Source organism: Alligator sinensis, unplaced genomic scaffold (assembly GCF_000455745.1).
Source record: "Alligator sinensis unplaced genomic scaffold, ASM45574v1 scaffold359_1, whole genome shotgun sequence".
Lineage (NCBI taxonomy): Eukaryota > Metazoa > Chordata > Crocodylia > Alligatoridae > Alligator > Alligator sinensis.
This window is the reverse complement of record NW_005842577.1, coordinates 918,979-940,249: the sequence shown is the minus strand read 5'-3', so window position 1 is coordinate 940,249 and position 21,271 is coordinate 918,979. Positions and strand designations below refer to the sequence as shown.

General features: G+C 42.0%; 1 protein-coding gene across 1 annotated transcript in view; it reads left to right on the top strand.

Annotated features, from left to right (window-relative positions):
- NECTIN3 (nectin cell adhesion molecule 3) overlaps positions 1 to 21,271 on the top strand; it is a 76,734-nt gene that overhangs the window by 25,049 nt on the left and 30,414 nt on the right. The window contains exon 6 of the mRNA XM_006032511.3: positions 17,331 to 17,469. Within this exon, the coding sequence (XP_006032573.1) occupies positions 17,331 to 17,469 (139 nt within the window). The remainder of the gene's footprint in view (positions 1 to 17,330; positions 17,470 to 21,271) is intronic.

Below are 21,271 nucleotides of genomic sequence, written 5' to 3'. Positions count from 1 at the left end.
CAGGAATGATGAAAATTCATTTTGCAGAGCAGTTTTGCTCTACTAGTTTGGGTGTAGATCAGTGAGGTCCTTTAAGGGGTGTTGTGGGGTTCCGTGCTGAGTTAGCACTGTTTAGATGTGTACACAATTCACAGGATTAAACCCAAAGATTTCAGGTGGGAATTCATAGGCCACAACGGGTCAGAATGGTTTTAACACTGTGTTCTTTGCAATAGAAGAATTCTCTATTTTTCTATAGTCAAGAACTGAGTGCAAACCAATAGCTGGCATTTTCTGAGGGGTGCTTCAAATTTTAACCATGTTGAGATCCATTGTCTTAGATGCATGGGTTTTGACAATTGCCTAGAGTTAACTTTCTCCCTTGAAAGTTCGTAGTTTCTGTTCACAGGTGCATCCTATGTAAGCCTACAGGAAAAAAATAGTTTTGCCTCTAGTTGATGCTTTAGAAGTTAGTAAAAGTACAAAGGAACAGAGTTTTACTTCAAAGGGAAGTGGGTATTCAATTCCTGTGGGTTTAGGAAAGGATTAAACAAATGGCGTTTAATTTGGCTTCCATTGTTGCATTTCATGAAGTCATTGCCTGCCTTATGGTTGCTGAAAGACAACTGCGTAAAGTCCTGACAAAACTGTAGGAAGTCATTCAGGTACATAGTGAGTTCAAATCATATCTGGTATAAGAAACTGGGTTCTTGACAACACTGGATTTTAACAAAGAGAGCCTCTACTTTTTCTATATTTGTGAGGCAAGACTTCTGTTTATCTGTATGTGGCTGCCCCGTAAAACTGTTTAGATTGCAAGTAATTAACAAGCAGAAGTTCCCCGCCCCTTATCTCTCTGGGCCTGTATGTATGGGTTGTTTTGTTTGTTTTCTTATGCATTTATTAAAGATGGATCAATTTAAATAGCTGTCTTGATCTGTGCAAGTTAGATGGCACTTAAGTGTGCAGACAGATGTGGAAAAATAAAAAAAAAACCCCAGCATTTTATTGGAAGATGAATCGCATCAGTTTGAGCTGGCTCGCCTAGCCTCTGTATAGCTATTGAATAAGAGCACCAAAAAACCCTGCTGAAGCACGAGCTATACAGATGCTGGGGAGCCGGGTCAAACTGGTGTTATTAGCTGCTCTTCTGGTGTGGTTCAGTACCCGCCGAGGTGCAGCGGCTTTAAGCCCAGTTTATGGAAATGGGAGTCTCCTCCCTTGCTTGCTCCAAGGGCCATATGGCTAAGGCAAGCAAAACTCAGGGGCATCTGAACCCCAAGCTTCTGGGCTTGGACTTGCAAGTATGATGCCTGCCAAAGGTTTTGGAAATATCTGAAGCCCCAGGCGGGTGGAGGATGTTTGCTGGTAGTAGGGGCACTTATGGTTCTGGACACTTGGATTTGGAATTAGTTTTGGCTAATTTAGACATGGATACAAATTAAATAAATAAATAAAATTAAAAAAAAAAAGATTCTTCTTCTGAGCATGCTCTGCACTCAGTGTGGGGATGTGCCACCCTGAAAGTAAAGTGCTGGCTCTTTTAGTTTAATTTTTTTGAGTTTTGTTTTGTTTTTTTTCATGTTAGCAAGCAGCCTAAGTGTTCAGAAACACGTTTAACTCTCGCAAAAAAAAAAAAAAAAAAGGCCAACAACAGAACAGTTTGTTAGACTTGATGTTTATGGTGTAACCCAGCTTACAAGACCTAATATGCAGCCCTTTGAACTCTGACTCAATGAATGAAAAGAATGGTGGGGGACTCTGATTTAATAGTTGGTGGCCATAAAATTGAAAAGCAAAGTGTTATTGCTACACAAATTTAATAGTATATGTATAACTCTCTGTGTGTGTGTGTGTGTGTGTGTGTGTGATCAATGCACAAGAAGGGATATTTTGTTTAACCACTTGCCTAACAATTAGGGGTGCACAGATAAAGATTTTTTTGGGCTGATACTGATGGCTGATCTGATTTGCCAATATGCAGCCCAGCATGGTAAATCTGTTGCAGGGGGGAAGGGGAATTGAGGCTCCCATAAGGAGGGAGAGAATGGGGCAGGGATTGGCACTGCACAGCTGGAGTGGAGTCGCATGTATGCCTGGGGCAGGCATAGGGCGCACAGGCCCCCCAGAACTGTGCAAAGGGTGGGGGTAGGGTGCCACTGGGCTGTTCCCAGCAGGGGGGATGGGCCAGGGCGGCACTCAGGGTAGGCAGCAGCGCTGGGAGCGGGGGATTTGGGGGTGGGGGGCTGTAGTCCCTGCCTCCCAGTGCCATCACTGCCCCAAGCACAGTCCTGGCCCAGCCCCTGTGCCATGAAGACCCTGACTTAATGGCTGGAAGTGGCTTTTGACACTGTGGGGCTGCACTCCTGACTGTATGCATGCTGCGGCTGCACCCATACAGGTGGTATTTATTGGCAAAGGTATTGGCCATATCAGCCAAAAAAGCAGATTGGTACCAATAAAAGGAAAATTGACATTATTGGCAATCAGTGGCACCCCCTGAGTGCTGGTGCACCCCCTGACAGGCAGCACTCCCCACTTAGGCGATGGGCAGGCAGGAATACTGGTACCTCCCCTGCAAGTGCCGGCTGGGGAGTGGGGGCTCCAAGTGAAGCGCTGCTGGCACTTCTGGGAACACCACTGCTCCCCTCCCCAGTTGGTCTGATTGGCTGTGGGGGAACCCCCCTTGTTACTGACTGGCTGCTGGGGGGACCCCACCCCAACTCAGGTGGCAGCAGTCACCCATGGTGCCGATACATTATGGACCAATGATTCAGTCCCCCTCTACTGACAATCTGAGCAGGTGAATTGGAGATAGGGGATTTCAGTTCACTTGGAGCATCTGCTCAGTCATAGCATCTAGTACTTGAGTGAATTGGCATTGAATATGAATGTCCCAGAACATGATACTGGCTTCTGTGACATTCCATCTAATTTTGGGTTGAAAAAAAACCAAACTATAATGCAGCCTTGTGGCTAGCATGACAGCCATACATACAATGGCTTTAGTATAGAAACAGTAATTTGTAATTGGTGGTAACCCCATGTCTTCAGAGTTGGTAAAATGTTAGGCTTGAGCTGAGCAGATAGTTTTTAACTTTCTGTGGGTGTTTCTCTAGAGATTGGTAAAGAAAAGTATGTCATCAGGTGGGGGTTTCCCACAACTTAAGTTAGTTTGAGAACAATACACTGTCAGAGAAAGGGTACGAGTCTAGCTTGATTACCAGATGCCACCCTCTTGGAGTCAGGCTTCTTTCACATGTCCTGATGACATGTCTTTCCAAGCAATGACTTTCTGAAATTAAGACACAATTGATCATTCTGATGCCTTCTTAGTTGAAGGCCACAAAAGATGCAGATAACTATTTACTAACTTCTGAACTTGTCAGACTGCCTGTATTTTATCTAGTGAAAATGCTGCATGTCAGTTATATCCTGATTTAAGTGCCCAACAGTATGGCTGTTGGAAATTGGACAGGGACTGCTGTCTACAGGTTCAGAAGATCTTCTTATGAGTTAGGAAGACTTTTGCAAGAAAACTTTTTCCATTAGGAAAGATGTTCAGTATAAATGAGCTGAACTTGGTGTTGTACTGGGCTTCAGACTAAAGAGTCTGCACCTTAAGCAGACTGATTTTACTTCCCTTGTAAAACGCTCCTAAAACAATGGGAGTGCAGTTAATCTGTGCAGTCCATAGGATAGCATGGCAGTGTTTTTGGACAGTGTGCCAAAAACACCTGCAACCTTGACTTAGTAAGAAGTTGGTGTTCCATGGTTGGATGGCTGAGGAGGTGTGAGGAGCCCAATCCTTGTTGTGGCAGCTCAGCCCCAGCCCCTTCCCTACCGTCCGTCCCAAAGTGCACATGTCAAGCAAAATGCCTTCATGTGCCACGCTCGGGCACCCATGCTGGGGGTGCCTATCCCTGGTCTATAGTGTCCTCTGCCCTCTGATGCTTCTTAAAAGACTTTATGACCTGTAAGCAGGAGAACTTAATGCTGCTCCAGCAGTCCTCGGAAGACTTCAATAGAGCCTTTAAATAAGGTCCTTACACTTTTTTTGAAGAGTGCCATTTTAGTGTGCAGCAAAAAAACTCAAATAAGCTTTCAGTTCATGGCCATAATGTAGTACCTGGACCTACTTTGACATTCTAGTGTGAGAATTTTAATGAATAAATCTGTCTTCCCTTTTGGTCATGAGCAGAGATCTTTTGTTAGTGTCCAGAGCTCTCTTTTTACTTTGCTGATGGAACTAAACCATTGAGATATCAGGGTGGATCCCATTGTGTATCTTCTCAAAGAAGAAAGTCATTTTATTGAAAGTCACATTTAAAAAGAAAGTTGGCATCCCAGTTTGAAGGAAGTTTTAAACCCATTTTTGTTAAATGTTTGAACACTTATTCCAGGAGGTGGTGGTATAAAAAGGGATATTTAAAAGTTGTCACAAGTGTGCAATGAGCAGGGTTCACTATTGTATTTTACTATTAATCCCTCTAAAACACCAGGCTGTAATAGATGAAAGTTTAACATCTTGTGTAGAGTAGTATCTGGCATGGCAGATGGGTGGGGGAATATAAATGAGAGGGATTTCAAGCATTAACCAGTAGGACCTAAACTGACTTATGAGCAAGCTGTGCTGGAGGAAGCAGGCCTAGCTAGCTTTAGTAGACGTTTAAGAGACACTTAAAGACTGATTTGTTTTCCCAATATTTCAAGTTGCCAGTCTTTATAAAAGAAAACTTGTTAGAATGGTCAAACAAAGCTTTATTCCCTTTGTCTTTCATCTTCTCCTGTTTTCTTTTTCTGTTTTCTTGCCACTAGTTTATTTTTTTCCTCCTAGGAGACTTGCTGTCATAAAGAAACATATCTCATAACTAATTCAATATATGTTGTAATCTTGTCTCCCTAATTCAGTCAGTGTGATACTGTTCTGGTCACTGACAAGTCTGTATTCATTTGATATCCCCTACCCGCAAGGTGAATGCAGTTCTTTTAATGCTACTGATTGATTGCTAGACTATTCCTACAGTTTTGGAAGAAATACTCAGGTGGCATGTCTTGTAATGTAGGGTGGTTTTGTAGGCAGCAAGTGTGTTGCATCACTGCAACAAGTGAATGCTATTAGCCATTGGTCAAGAAATAAATGTACTTATTTCTTGTAGCAATATTTACCCTAACAAGAAGAGTAGGTGAGATGTGAGCCCTATTCTGCTTTACATGCAGATTACATGATCTTGATAAGCCACCCAAAGATTTTGTCCAAGGTGATATCTGAACTCGACCTGAGTTAGCAGAAGAACATAGGGGTATTGTTTCTTAAGCTTTATTCCTTTTTGGTGTAGAAATTTTTGCACTTCATGGCAGCGTTTGTTTGCCAGTTAAAGGGGACCAAATGTTTTGAAGACTCTATGGTAAACAGTTAAATGCAGAGACTGAACAGGCTATCAGTCTGTATGAAGTTCATGCTATGAAATGTCCAAGCTGGAGCTTCCTTAGTATATGGGCTCTTTCAACCAGAGCCCAGCCACTTTGATAGTCTTCTTATGAAATCTCCATAAGATAAACCTGTAACATAGCTATCTGGATCTTATACCCATCTCCTATAAAAATCTGATTGTGGAAACATTAAAGAAAATGTCCCATTTCAGAGAGTTGTCTTCCAGTTGTTTTCCCATGAGACTTAGAGGTGTTCCTTGAGGTATGTGTGGTCACTACTGCAGAGTTAATACCATGGTGAACTAATCAGTAGACGGGTAGAAATAAAACTTTCAAGTCACTAGAATTCTTGGCTGTAGACTCTATTTGCACTAATATTCCATGTTCTTTCTCTTTCGCTTGGACTTCTGCACTGTGGACCATGTAGTAGACATGAAACTGAGAAGCAGCTTCTTCAGTAGCTAGATGAGGGGGAGCTGGAATGCATCAAACAAGCAAAAAAAAAAAAAAACCCCAAAAAACAAAACAAAAAAAGGCTTGTGTCTAAAACTTGGGTTTTTCACACCCATGGTATGAAAGGCTTTGTGGGGAACTTAAAGGTTTTTCCAGTAATTTGATTTCAAAATATTTTTCACCAGTGGAAGCTTGCAAAGTGAATAGTAACAACACTTTGTTGAAGACAGGCAATTCTGTGCTAGAGTGACTGAAAAAAATGAAGATAATTAAAGAAATGGAAGACTAGCCAAAGTAAAGGTGATTTAAAACTATCCAAATGATTGGTGTGCCTTAATTTTCAGACACCCATCTTTATATTATTAATAAAGTTTACATGTAATCCAATGTATCCAATTTGTACAGGGGGCGGGCGGCACGGTGCCTGTCCCCCAGCACACTGATGCACTGGATGCATCTTTGCCTGCCTCCCGCTGCCTCTCAGGTAACCAGTATATTTAGTTATCTGGCACCTCCCATTCCCCTTGGGTGCCAGATAACAGAGCTTTTTGCTGTATGTCCTTTTAAGTTGTTTGGGAAGGGAGCAGAGGAAAAAAGACCATATAGCTTGGTTTGGAGAGTGAGACTGGGGGAGGGGAAGGGGGGTAACTTTTTATTTTGAAAAAGGCAGGTAAGATATTACAGTTTAAACTTGAGAAAAGGAAGTATAAGCATCGAGAATACACCAAAATCAATTGAGTCTTGATAACAACTGATATAGATGAAAGCACAAAATGAGAGGATTATAAGGCCCTAAATGTCTTGGGCCTTGCATACATAAAACCCTTATGCCCCATTATTATATCCAATTCAGCTGACAGCAGCTTCCTGCAAGTATATCAGTACATCAAGTCTGCTTGGTGGAAACTTGTGGGAGGTTGTACTCAGAAGTTGCTCCTCAGCTCTAGAACTTCCTTTTTTGAGGGCTGCAAAACCTGAGCCTGGACATCTTTAGGAAGTACTGCAGAGCATTCCTATTTGGACAAGTATTTAGTAAACTAAGCCAGGACAGTATTTACATCACATAAATACAATTCATAACACTTTGCCACCTTAAGTTAGATAACAACATTACTTTTGTATGCCTGGGATTCACCTAAAAGCATCTTATGAAATCGTCAATGCACTTTTAAGTAGAATGCCGAATACCTGCCATAGCTAAAAGCTTTGTTTTATAGCAGTTGAAATAGGCCTGTGAGGAAGATGCTTTTAGAAAGCTCAAGTGAAATATGTAATGGATGAAAACAGAAAAGAAGTGAGGCAAAATGAAAAATTAAAGCATTGTTACTCCTAAACATATTTTTTGTCCCTTATTTTTATGTATATCTATACTATCTCAGGCATCATCAGCTCACTTCAGTGATATTTTTGTTCTATGATGAGTTGTCTTTTTATTTGGAAAAAAGGAATTTAACTTGGGTTTAAAGACAAAACTTCCATTAAATTTGAATTAAAATCCTTGTACTTAATCTCTGTTATGGGATGAAACTCATTTTTGTCTGTACCAACTGAATTTCTGAAGTCCTGGCATGTATATTACCTTTTTTCATTATTGTAGCACAGATTTTATCAGTTATATTTTTAATTCTCAAATTCATTTGAAGTATAGATGTATATAATCACTCGGCATTTCAAGGACTTGAACAGGAAACAGTTTTGTGGCTAATCCTGAAAAATATCAGTAATTTGAAACTTCTGTGTTATGCTAGGTAACGTTAGTTTATGCAACAGGTGAATACAGAGGTATGTTTGTGCTAATCCTCGCAAAGAGGGCAACTGAATGTAGCATTCATATGTTATAAAAAGCATTACTTTTTTATATTTTAAAATGGCTTAAGCTAAATGAGCCTACAACTATACTGCAAGGAGGTGGTTCAGCTTGCAACTCGGGCTGAGACCCTGCTGCCGGTGGTCAGCAGTTAAGAGTATGCCTGGGTGGAATTCTGACAGGAGCAACTGAGTAAATTTGGGTGGAGCCACAATGGCTGGGGCTAGACGTGCAAAAAGCCTGAGCCTGAATTGATTCAATCTTTGCAAGTTAATCTACCCTGCAGAGACTGAACTGATTTGCGAGTGAATAGATATTCACTTTTGAATCATGAAATGCAGGCACATGCCTGCAGTGGCTCAGGACGGAAGCTGGGAAGTGCTAGAGCGAGCCCTCCATTCCCTTCTAGAGTGCTGAGCTGAGAGGTGGGGTGTGGCCAGCCTCAGGCAGGACACTATGATTAAGGAGGGGTTTAAATCCCCACCCTGGCCTGCACAGTCACCAGCTGGCATGTGCCTGGAGAAGGAAGCAGGCCCTGCCAGGCTTTTCCCCTACTTGCTGTTCAAGGGGAGGGGAGTGTTGCCAGACCCCAGGCCCCACCTAGCATTCTGAGGCAAGGTGGGGAGGAGGAGAGGGAGGACTGCTTGTGTGGACTGCATGCATCTGTTGATGATACTGAACTTTTCAATCTCCCTCTCCCTGCTTCTTCATACTGTCTGCAGCAAACTGACAGCACTCACAGGTAGCATTCATTGCAATCCAGGTTATTTCTCATACCTCTCTCTGTCCCCTGTTGAACACTGACAGACTGCGGGCTTTGAAATAAGCCAGCAGGGAGCTTATCAGAACACAAGGCTTATCAGTCCATCAAGCCCTACAAAAGAAAAACATATCTCTTATTAGTTTCAAGCTCTTCTTATCTGCAGAGTGCATTTGCAAGCCACTGGCTTCTAGCCCTAAGCGGATAGTGTCTGTCTGCTTTTGTTCCAGTGAAATTGGACACACACACACACACACACACACACACACCCACACACACACACACACACACACACACACACACACCCCTCTCAGCATTAGCTAGCATGGGGGGCTGGGGGCATGGCCAGTTGCTGGCTGGGGTCCTTGGAATGGGAGAGGGGGATTCCTGCTTGAGCAGTGGAGGAGGGCATCGGGGGGGTGGAAATCAGAGGGGGAATTCTGGCAAACCCTGAGGTCCCCCACCTCCTCAGCCAGCTGGAGCCCTGGCTAGGGAGGAGAGGAGTGGGGCAAGCCTTGTTCTCTGAAGCAGACAGGCCAGCCCAAAGCTGAAAAGCATGCTGGGGGACTCTGATTTAACTTAAACCAGGAAGGGGTTTGGGATAGAAGTTGCATAAACCGGTTTAACCCTTAAACCAGTTTTGGCCATTTTGAAACAGGTTTATGTTCACTGAACTTATGTTCTGTTACAGGTTTAAACCAGTTTTTGATCACTTAAACTGGTTTATGTGTAACTTCTGTCCCTAGCCAAAGAGGCTTAAAAGCTCCAGAAGCCAAAAAGGGTGGAGAGAAGAGGCTGATATGCTGAAGGAAAAGCACAGAACCTGGGTTGTCTCTTTCTAGATCTGAAGAAAAAACCCAGGTTTTGGTTTTGAAGCTTTTGCTTGTTTTGCTCTTTTTACTTGCTTTGGGGACAAGGGAGCCCCTGGTAAAATAAATTGACTGGCAGCCCAAACTCAGAGCTGACTGGCCTTGGTAAGTAAGCTGGGTGAGTGACCCACTTACTCTTCCAGAAAGAATGTAGGGTAAGCTCTAACTTTATTTACATCTACATGTGCCACAATTCTAGGAAGACATACTACCAAGATAAAAATGCTCACTGCATATAATAAAGGTTACTACTAGGCCTGTGCAAAGCGGCAAGTATTCGCTGCAGATTCAGAGGGACAGTAATTCGATTCGGTGATTCAAATCACTGTCCCAATTCGATTTGGCTGAATCGGATCTGAAGATTCGGCCATAGACTAAACAGGCAGCAGTTTTCGATGCTGGACACAGCTGCCTCCAGCTGGTAAGTCTATATTCTGATGGGCGGAAGGGGGGAGGGAAGGGGTGTGGGGAGGGGGGCAGATCAATGTCCCACAGTGAGGGAGGGTCTGAGGCTGGGACCTGGGCTGGGACAAGCACTGCCCAGGGAGGGAGTGGGGCAGCTCGCACTGCTGCATGCCACTGGTCCAGGAGCTGCTGGAGTGGCAGCTTGTCCAGCGCCTCTTGCCACTGTTCCCGCCACGGGTCTGGGAGGGCATGGGGCAGGGATGTGTGCCCCAGGATCTGTGAGGGGCAGGCAGGACCAGGGCTGCGCTGGGTAAAAGGCAGAAGGTGCTGGAAGCAGGGGCTATGCCCCCCAGCCACTCGCCCAGCCAATGTGGGACTGGCGCAAGACTGAGCCCGTGCTCCCTCCAGACGAGCAGCAGTGTTGCCTCGGCTGGGCAAGCAGTGGCAGAGCATGCAGGGGAGGAGGAGGGCATGTGTGCCTCCAGACTGGGGCAGGGCGGGTGGCAGAGTGGGGGCTATGGAGGGGCTGCAGTGAGTTTTTGGGTGGCACATGGCCCCCCATGCCCTGCTGCTGCTCGCCCCGCTAGGGCAAAGCTGCTGCTCATCCATGAGGCATGGGGAGGCCGGGCTGAATTCTGCTGCTGTGCACGGCTTGTCCAAAGGCAGTGTGGTAGCTTGGTCCCCGCACTGGCTGAGTGAGTGGTGGCAGGGCATAGTCCCTGCTCCCAGCGCCTTCTGCCTTTTGCCTGGCACATCTCCGGCCCTGTGCAGATCCTGGGGCATAAGCCCCTGCCCTATACCCTCCCGGACCAGTGGCAGGGGCCGCCATGAGAACTGCTGAACAAGCTGCCACACAAATGGCTCCCAGACCAGCAGCACAAGCCACCCCACCCCCTCCCTGGGCAGCACTTGTCCCAGCCCCAATCCCTCCCTTACTCTGAGGGCATTGATCTGTCCCTCTCACCCCACTCCACCCACCCCAACAGACTTAACAGCTGGAGGCAGCTATGTCCAGCATCAATGACTGCTGCCTGTTTAGTCGATAGCCGAATCTCCGAAGCAGCGCCGAATCTTTTCTGAATCCATTCGGAGTCTTCTGATTTGATTTGGAGCTTTAAATGGGTCTCCCAACTTGGTTCAAATTTGAAGATTTGGCTGCTGAATGGAATGGATCTCTGCTGAATAGAATCTGCTACCAAAGCTTCACACAGCCCTAGTGGCTACCCTGCAGCACACATGGCTTGGGTAACCCTTGCATGTGGCAGGTGGCAAATCAGGGAGGAGACAGACAGACCAATGGCAGGTAACAGTGCAGCAGAGTGGGTATACAGCACAATGCAGAGAACAAACCAGAACAGTTTATCAGTCAGGAGAAGGGGGTTAGAGTAGCATATGTGGAAGGTGTAGGGCTAATTTGTGGCATGCCCATCAAAAAAGTTTGCCCCTGCTGGGTTATAGCATCGCTGTGGTGCTTACTAGGTTGCATGAAAATATTAAGAGCAACAAGGAAACTATATGGATGAATAAATACTTCGATTGTATTTTCAAATACAAAGCAATGTCAGGATTTTCAATTTCCATAGTTGAATTTTCTTCAAAAGGAGTAGGCAGGCAATTAGTGAGAAACAAGTAAACAATTTAAGTGTCAAATTAAGAGGGTATTGAATGTAGTGGCACAATCTAAGAAATAACAAACCCATGAAGTAACTTAATTTTAAACCACATGAAAGTTAGATTGCATCTTCAGCCTGCTACTAGATTCAAAAGTATACACTTCCAGTGAAGGATCATATGCAATCCTTCTATTTTTGCCTAAGAGGTTATGTTTGTGAGACTAGGATTGAAATCATGTGTTTCTTTACATAGGAAGAAAGTAAGCCAAGTTGTTCTGCTTGTTATGGGAAATTTAGCTGATTTTAGCAGGTTTTTTGTGCGTGTGTGGGGGGGTTTGCGGGTTTTTTTTGGGGGGTGGGGGGGGGGGGGGCGCTCTAGTAGAAAAATCAGAGTCCTCATTTATTCATGTTGTTGGGGGGTGCGTTTAAAACCATAGTTTTCAAAATGTGTAGGTGCCATTTTTACACTGATAATATCCTTCTCTATAAAGGAGTTTTCTACACTAAAATGCATGACATGTAACTTAAAGTTCCTTCACTATTCCCAACTTAAGGTGCCTAAGTTGGATTAACAAATATTTTGGAGAGAAATTAAAATCAATAGTTTTACATGCTGCTAACTTAGCACGAAAGCTGTAGTTTTTCATTCTTTAAGTTTTAATCTTTAAACAAAACACAACTTGCAAACCTTGATTTTTTTTTTTTTTTTTTTTTTTTTTCCCCCCCCCCCCCCCTCACCCCATTAGTTAATCTTTGGTACAAGTAGTTACTTCGCTGTATGTTTCTAACCTCTAGCTGGGGAAGTCAAAAAATGGTATGTCATTTTCTGTTACATAACATTCTCCAATAGGTAGGGTAAAACTGCATAGAAATGAAATATAAAAAGTCACTGTTGCAACAACTAAATACTATCTTCTCCTTTCAAGAGAACGAATGGTACTTCAACTTGATGGCAGTGGCTGCTTTCATGCTGCAAACGTTTTGTCTCTTCAACTCCCTACAGTAGAGGACAAAACTATAAATGAAAGCCAATTCCATAATTATTGGAAAAACTTTATGCTGCTAAAGTACTGTGAAAATAGAGCAATCTAAGAATTAAAGAATGAAAAACTATACTGTTGGTAGAAAACATATTTTACATATCCATCACCTTGGCTTACTTAAACTCTTAACTGATTTAGCTTGCATTGACATTCTTTGCCTTTTCTGTCTTGTCTACCTCGTTTGCTCTTTTCATTAGATCCTCCTACTACTACCACACGACCACCCACGGTTCCATGGCATCCTTCAACTGATGGCATCACAGGTTTAGCAACAGAACCTAAACTAATATATTTTCCAACATCAACCTTGCCAGCAATGCAGGAAGACAATTGGGGTACCATCATCGGTAGTGCAGTGGGTGGGGCTCTCTTCCTGATACTTGTAAGCATTTTGGTTGGAGTTGTCTGCTATAGGAGAAGACGGACGTTCCGTGGTGACTACTTTGCTAAGAACTACATTCCGCCAACTGATATGCAAAAAGAGTCTCAAATAGATGTTCTCCAGTCAGATGATGTGGATTCTTACCCTGACAGTGTAAAAAAAGAAATAAAGCATCCAATGAACAGTCTGATATCTAAAGACTATTTAGAAGACCCTGAAAAGCCAGAGTGGAACAATGTAGGCAATATTAACAGGTACCAGGAACGGTATGAAAGACCAATGGATTATTATGAAAGTGGAACACTGGGGATGAAATATATGGGTAGCGAATGTTATGATGACAATGAAGAAGACTTTGTTTCCCATGTAGATGGCTCAGTAATATCCCGAAGGGAGTGGTATGTGTAGTAACAACTGAAAATCTAACTTGGTACCTACAGTTCCATTCATTAGCTGATTACTTTCAGATTTGTTTATATTTTGACTTGAGGAATAAGCTTTTTGAAGTTGATTTTCAAGCTTTTTATATTGTAAGTTGACAGATGGAAATGTAAAATCTGGATAAAAATGTATCTGAGCTGCTTTGATTTTTTTTTTTTCATTGCTGTACTACTGTTGTTCAAGATCTGAATTTTAATGCAGAGTACTTTATTGGTCTATGGCACAGGTAACAAACTGCTGAATTAAAGTTACCCTACAAAATTGTTATAAAGAATTGAAAAGCAACTGTCTTGCCTTTTGTGATTGGAAAAAATACCTGAGATGATGATAACTTGTTAGGTGTACTCTCAGATCTAGAAAATTGAGTAAGTCTGGGTTGCACTTCACCAAAGGTAAACTCAATTGAAGTGCAACTTGCTGCTGCGAATATTGGTTCTGTTTAGAACGGTTTCTTTTTGTGTGGTGTTTTTTTTTTCTTTTTGTGTGGTACTCATGTGTGTTGGTTTATTTTTTCTGTTTGTTTTTGCTTTGTTAAGCTGTATTCCTTGAAGACTTGCTGCACAAAAAATACCTCTAGTAATTTTGTTTAGTGTACCATTACTTTTCAAAGAAAAAGCATTGCACTGAAAAAGCAGTCTATCTTATGAACAAGTGCTGAGGAGTAGCAATTTAAAATAAGTCAGCGTTGTCTGAATTGAAAATGAGAAGTTATTTTTATGGTATATTTAATTCTCAAAAATGAAATCTGTAAGGGAGACAAATAGAGAATCTTGTCCCTTTTTATAGTCTTACAGTTGTATAGGCAATCTAAAACATAAAAAAGTATAATTGGAAATGCACATCTAATGACAAACTTTCTATGTTCTCTGGTTCCAACCAAACAAAAATATCAACAGAAGAATAATAAATGGAGGGCAAAAAAAACCATCAAATGCCAATTAGGGCAGTTTTGAATTTCAGAGAAAATATAATGCATACCTTGCAAAGGGCACACATGGCTTTGCGTTCTTAACACTAAACAAAACAACCAGCATATCTTCTTAAAGCCGTAAAGGAGATTGAAAAGCATAATTCTGCAGTAGTTCACCCGTGGAAGCAGAATTTGCTACTTCCATATACTAGGCAGTTTAGCTTGTCTTTACTGGGTTTGACTGTCAAGTTTGCAAATGGAATTGTTAAGCACAATAGTGATGACTTGGCTAGAAAAGAGTCTAAGGTTGCTTAGTCAATAGCAAAAGCCAAAATCATCTTACTTGTATTCATTAGGTTCACTGTATCAGTCCTACTAGTATGTGGAATGGAATCTAAATGACAAGGATATCAGTGTTATAGGCAGTTATTAAAATGTAAAAGTTAAAGGGACTTAACAGACATCAGTGAAACCACTTAGAGATAAATGTATAGGCTGAAAAAAAAAATAATTTTATTCTGAGAAACTTGCCTTAATGTGGAAGCCTAAAGAAAGAAATAGGCCTCACTTTTTTATGAGTTATACCTACTAGTTTCTTTTCAAGATTGCTTCCTCCATGTTTCTCAAAGCTTTCTAGTTGTAAAAAGATTTAACATGGCAGCAAGTGTTTAGAGCCTTATAGTAACTACAATGTGTACATTAGGACAAACGACACCTTGTCTTGTGGAGGTGGATGGGGGACATGGAAGGCTACAGAATTAATAGTGAAACTCGAGATGAAAGGATAGCATGTTACCCAGGCAGCTTAGGTTCATAATCGATAATTACATGCGTTTGTTGAACAAAATTCGACTGTAAATGCAATAGAAACTGGAAGAATACTCTGCTTCAGTGTCAACTCAGGTAAACGAGGTAAATTTTTCTCACAGTCTGAAAAATCCTGTTGAAAGGATTGGTTTACACTCTACATATGCAAAGTACATTATTTAACCGTCTTCAGAGAAGTGTCTTTAAGAAAACATGAATTGTAAATTCTGCTTCTGCATAGGCTAATGAAGTTGCTCTTTTTTAGAGTAACTTGGTGTTGGTTTTTTGTAATAAACAAATTTTTACAAGTATTCAATCACTATCTTAAATTGGGTTACATTTTTTTCAGTAAATTTGGAAATAAAGAGTTTGAAGATAGGGTTAGAATTTTTTGTTCCAGTGTGTTCATACATGATTTTCCTGTTTTTAAAAAAAAATTAAAACAAACTGATTGTAAGTATGAAGAGCTTTTGTGTGAAATAAACATTTTTTGTAAAGTTCTTTAATACAGATAGTGTGCAAAACTGACTGAAGATTCATTTTAAAAAGGAAAAAAAGTGCACAAAGCTGAGTATAGGCAGCTATTTAGCAGTCCAGACTCTGAAAAGGCCTTGACTTACAATACTGTGAAATACCAGATTTGACAGAACCTCAAGCATTCCCCTTTTAGTTAAGAGTGCTTGAGGTGGTATCAGCAGCTTCAGTACCTTGTTATCTACAAGGTAGTGGTGTTGGTCACTTCTCAACTGTGCACAGTGTCAAAATGAAGTTAAGGTGGTTTTCCTTCAGGATTCAAGGCACGTTACCACTTAAGATGCACTCTTAGCCTTTTCTGATTAGTGGCTATTAGGAACATGGGTAAAACAGGAGTAAAATAGCTATAGGCTTCAAGGAAAAACCAAGTCTTTAAGCCTTAGGAGAAAATAATCTCCCTTTCAACACTGCAACAATATAATGATGTGAAGATTTTTCTGAAATGGAGTTGAGCTTTTTTGGGCATGAGCAAGCAAAAATTAACAAAAAGAATTCATCTTGAAATTCTTGACTACAGTATGATATCCTACTGGGTGCTATAAAATGATACTAATGCATTCAAATTGTGGGGAATTTAAATTGGAGGGAGATAATGGAATGAATTGTAGTGCCTCTGCTAGCAGCCTCTAGCACTGAACAAACCTGAATTTTTTTTTTTTTTTTCAATATAGCATAAACTTAAAGAAAAAAGGATTTGTTATTTGGACAAATATCACTGCCTCCTACCAAATTCAGTATAAATATAATACAGTGGTATGCTCAGAGCTGTTCCATATTACTTTTGCTTTGACTTCTGCTATTAATGTGGGTTTTCTTGGTTTTTTTAATTATTTATTTATTGCCAGTGGGATGTGTGGCTTAGTTGTATAACTATTGATAAGTGTTAATTTGGAAGAACTCCTAAAACCTGTGCGCACAAAAAAAAAAAAAAGAGGGGGGTGGGGCTAGCAAGCTGTTGCATGTGAAATAATAAAGTAGGAATCCTTCAAATGTAACCAAAATTATTTTGGGAAAGACATGAACAGTGCCGAGGTTCAATATAATTTATTCACCTACAGTTTCATATTTTAAAGTGGCTTATAGTTGGTAATTCAACTCCAGTCAGCTGTAAAAAACAACAAACAAACAAAAAAACCAAACCTGCTTCTAACTTTGTTGGGTCACTTCAATATGATTTGAAATAAGGTGCTTGAATACAAAAGGCATTCCATAATTTGATGCTTATCATTGCAGTCAGAGTAGCAATTAAATATTTTGTAAAAATAAAAACAACTAAATATTTCTATAACTGTTCTGTCTTAGATGTCAAATGATGGTAAGGGTTGCTATGGTAAGTTCATGTTATTAGTCCTTTTGCATGTTAACTGTTCAGAGAGTCTGTGTATTCATTTTTCCCATCCTTGAACACTAAAATTGCAATTGTAAGACTAATTTGCTCAAGTGTTTAAATTTTATACAGCTCCCAGGCTTGAAAGAGCAGTTTTCACTTATGCAAAGCTGGCTGTTTTGGGGGTTTTTTTTGCTTCCTACATGCGTGCCAAATAGTTGAAAATACATTCTCAAGTAACAGTAACTGCATCTTCCTTTTGTAGAAGGAAATTACTAAGCATGCAACCAGTGTAATGGTGATAACAACAGTGAGTTGAACAGTAAATCCTACACTAACTTTTTTATATCTATTAGTTTATTATAGGTTAAATGAGAGTTGTGCAACTGCCAGGGACAACTAAGACTAGTAACCTTTTTAAGTTATAGAAAGAGGGCTTTTGCTTGATGATGCAAGGAAAGAACATAATAGATTTCAAATCAACACTTAAATGAATACTTTGTGTTTTGAGCATAGCAAACACGTAATAGTTGGAAAAAGTGTAATCTGTGCTGCATTACATTACAGATGTGCCAATTAAGCAGACCTCTTCTGTCGCTGTAGCAGGGGCTGTAATTGGAGCAGTTCTTGCTCTCTTTATCATAACAATCTTTGTGACAGTGCTGTTGACCCCAAGGAAAAGAAGGCCATCCTACCTGGATAAAGTGTAAGTACATTAATGCTTTCAACTGGAAGCAATATGCATGGCTATATATTGTCTGAAAGCTGTAGTCTTTAGAAAAACCAGCACCTTTAGTTTTCTACTAAAATCACTGAATGTTTTCACATACTACGAACCCTTAAATAAAATGCATGCCTTGTTTTTAGAAGGCAGAAAGTGGGAGGGAAGGTGGGGAAAGATTTTTTTTTTTTCTTATGGTTCTGATCTAGATATGGCTTTATGAAGAAAATGTGCTACAACATAGCTTTTCCTTACAGCAAGTATAAGTGGACACAGTGTAGTATTAAGTCTAGTGTTTGTTTTAATGTTTCTTTACACCCACCACAGCCCTGTCCCCCATATGTTTGTTATGGGGTAAAACTTACCAAAAACTAGTACCAGTTTGAGAGCTGCTCTGAAATGCCTATCGTGACTGCACCCTCTCCTATTTGCTGGCAGGAACAGAGAAGTTTGGCAACCATCTTGTAGCACAGTGTGTTTTATGCTTTGGTACCTCCATGCGGTGAAGTTCCAGCAATAAAAATAAGCTTCCTTGCTTATGACATGCCCCCAGTTTTGCAGGGCTGATTTTTGGAGGCGGGTTGGGGGGGATTCTGTGGTATGTAAGTAAATATTCTCACTATTCAAGTATGTGTACAAAGTTGAAAGCTGAACACTAAGCATATGGTGAGCCTTTACCATAAAGGTCTGTCTGTTTTTCAAATTTTAAACACTCAACTTAATTCTGTTAATGAGAAAAAGAAAATGACCTAAAAACTGACTAAAAAATCAAGGGAACAGTTTGACTGCTTAAGTGCTGGCAGTGAAGGAACCATATTAAAACTAAAGCAATGAAATACCAAAACACAACATAAACAGAAGTGCAAAGAGCAGATGTCGACTAGAAGACTTTTTTTCTCCCATTGCTGCTAATTAGATTATTGATGTAGCAATTTATTAAGAATGGGAACTTTAGTAATGGTTGTCAGCAGAAGAGTTGTCAAAATACTCCTTTGTAGAGAGAAGATAGACTCTTGGACTAAGTTGTGGTTTCATAGATTCATACCAGTTAGGGGTGGGAAGGGACCTTAGAGATCATCAGGTCCAGCCTGCCTGCTCAAAGCAGGAAAGACTGCTGAGGTCAGATGACCCCAGCAAGGTGTGCATCCAGTCACCTTCCCTGAAGATGATTGTACTACCTCTGGAGGGAGTCTATTCCAGACTCTGGACACACGAACCATAAAGAAGTTTTTCCTAATGTCTAATCTGAAGCAATCCTCTATAGGTTTATGACCATTATTCCTAGTCTTCACCTGGGGTGCCTTGGTGAACACGTGTTCTCCTAGCCCCTGATGTTTGTCCCTTATATAGTTAAAGGCTACTACCAAGTCTCGTTTGAGTCTTCTTTTTTCCAGGCTGAATAGTCCCAAGTCCCTCAGCCTCTCCTCATATGGTCTGTTCTCCAGACCTCTAATAATTCTTGTGGCCCTCCTTTGGACTCTTTCCAGCTTCCCTACATCCCTCTTGAACTGCAGCGACCAGAACTGGATGCAGTAGTCCAGCTGTGGTCTAACCAATGCAGAGTACAGTGGGAGGATGAGATCCTCAGTCTTGCTTGTGATGCATCAGTTGATGCATGCCAGAGTGTTCATGTTTTGAAATATTTCTATCAGCTGAAGCACCACTACTTTCACAATCTTATATTCTATAGTCACATTCTTAAGATGACAAATTGTGTGCTAACACTTCAGGAGTTCAGTCCTTAAGAGACAGTTCAGTACATTGAAAATACTGTGCACATGTAATTCTGTAAACCACAGGTGACTATGTCAGAGGTTAACTCAAAATGCCGAATGACAGTGTACAATTAACATAGCTATAATGTTTGGTTAGAGTTAAGGAGCTTCTTATGAAGGGCAGGTAAAACCTCATAAACCAACACATGGTTGACTAAAACAAAGTTTTCTAGCTTTAGAACATAACTCTCAGAAAATATGTTCCTGTTTCACATAACATTCCACTTGTCTAAAAGGCTTGAAAAACTCTGTTAAAAAGGCAAATAAGCATACATCGTAAGGAAAATGTATATTTTTACATAAAATATTAAGGACTATTAAACTATCAAATACCTGTTGAACGTAATGGTTGGAATTGTTTCCTCTTGTGTCTCTAAACCAGTAATGGTGGATGCCAGGGACTGTAAGGAATAGATCACTCTATATCTGATTTAGTACCTTTTCTCTAAAGTCTCAAGTCCTGTCACTGTTAGAGTAGAGATACTGGGCTATTGGTCTGACCAGTATGGTGCTACTTATGTTACCTGAATAAGTGCTTCAAGCCTTCTAGTTCTTAGGCTGGAGAAAAGGGTATTGTATATTGCTACTCTGTCTAGCTTTTTTCATCAAGAAAAAAACAGAATAAAAATGATCTAATAGGTAGAATAAGAAAACTTTGAAAATTGTAGCATACACACATTTCTCCCCACCCCCTCAACAATAACATTGCATCTTACTTAATGTGTTCCACGCACATTTCTTTGTCCGCTTTTAAAGACTTGCTGGCAAACGGGTAAAGGCAATTGCAGTTCTCTCATCCTCATGCCCCATTATGACATTAAATTTGTGTGTGAGAATAATGTAACCCTCATGCCAGCACTCCACTTGCACACTAGGGGGCTGATGCAGAGAGATTTTGGGGGCCAATACAGATAGCTGATACTTAAGGAGGCATATAGGCCAATACCGATCCATTTTCCAATATGCAGCCCTGAAGAGCTGCATCCAGCTGGTAAGTCTGTTGTGGTGGAAAGGGAGGGGGGAGGGAAGGGACATGGGGGGCAGATCAAGACCCCTGTGGTGAGGGAGGAGTGAGGCAAGAGCTGGGGTAGGTGCTGCCCAGCCAGTCCTGCTGCTGCTTGCACCCTGGGAGGGCACGGGGCAGTGCCACACACCCCTTCCCCCCAGATCTGGACAGGGAGGGCTGCAGCTGAGGCTGCGCGGGGCTCTTCTCAGCAGGGGCTGGGCTTGCAGCAGCTGCTGGCTGTGCTGGAAGGATGCTGCATCCACCCCAAATTTCACTGCTGCTCTGCTCCCAGAACTGCCACCGCTGCCAGCTTCCTGGTGCTTCTCTGACTCAATGCCTTCTACCCAAACACCGGGAAGAGCCAGGGCTGCAGCTGGCAGTGGCGGCACTGGGAGAGGAGCAGCAGCAAAACTTGGGGTGGATGCAGCATCCACATGGCATTGCGAATGCCTACTCCGAACCGAGCCCCCACTGAGAGGAGCTATGCGCAGCCCTGGTTGCAGCCTGCCCTGCCCCATGCAGATCCAGGGGGCACATGTCCGGCCCTGCCATGCCCTCCCGGGGTGCAAACAGTAGTGGAAGCTGCCTTCCCCCACCGCACCCTAAGCTGTGGCTCTGCCCTACCCACCCTGCCTTGGTAGCATCTGCCCCTCCCTTCTCCCTCACCATGGGGGGGCGTTGATCTGCCCCCTCCATACCTCTTCTCTCCTGCCTCCCCTTCCACCACATCGGACTGACCAGCTGGAGGCAGCTCTCCACACTGCTGGCTCTGCTCCTCGCTGCCTGAGTGCTGCGCTGGGGCTGCGCAACACGAGCATTTATTGACCAAATTATCTGCCCCATTAGACCGATACTTGATGCAGCAAATTTTCTTTGTACCGATCTGATATTGGACCGATGTATCAGTGCACCTCTAATGCATGCACACGCATACAGTCGGTCTTTCTCTTGGGCATAAGGCTAATATTATGGTGGTATATAGTGATAAGCATGATTTTAAAACCCC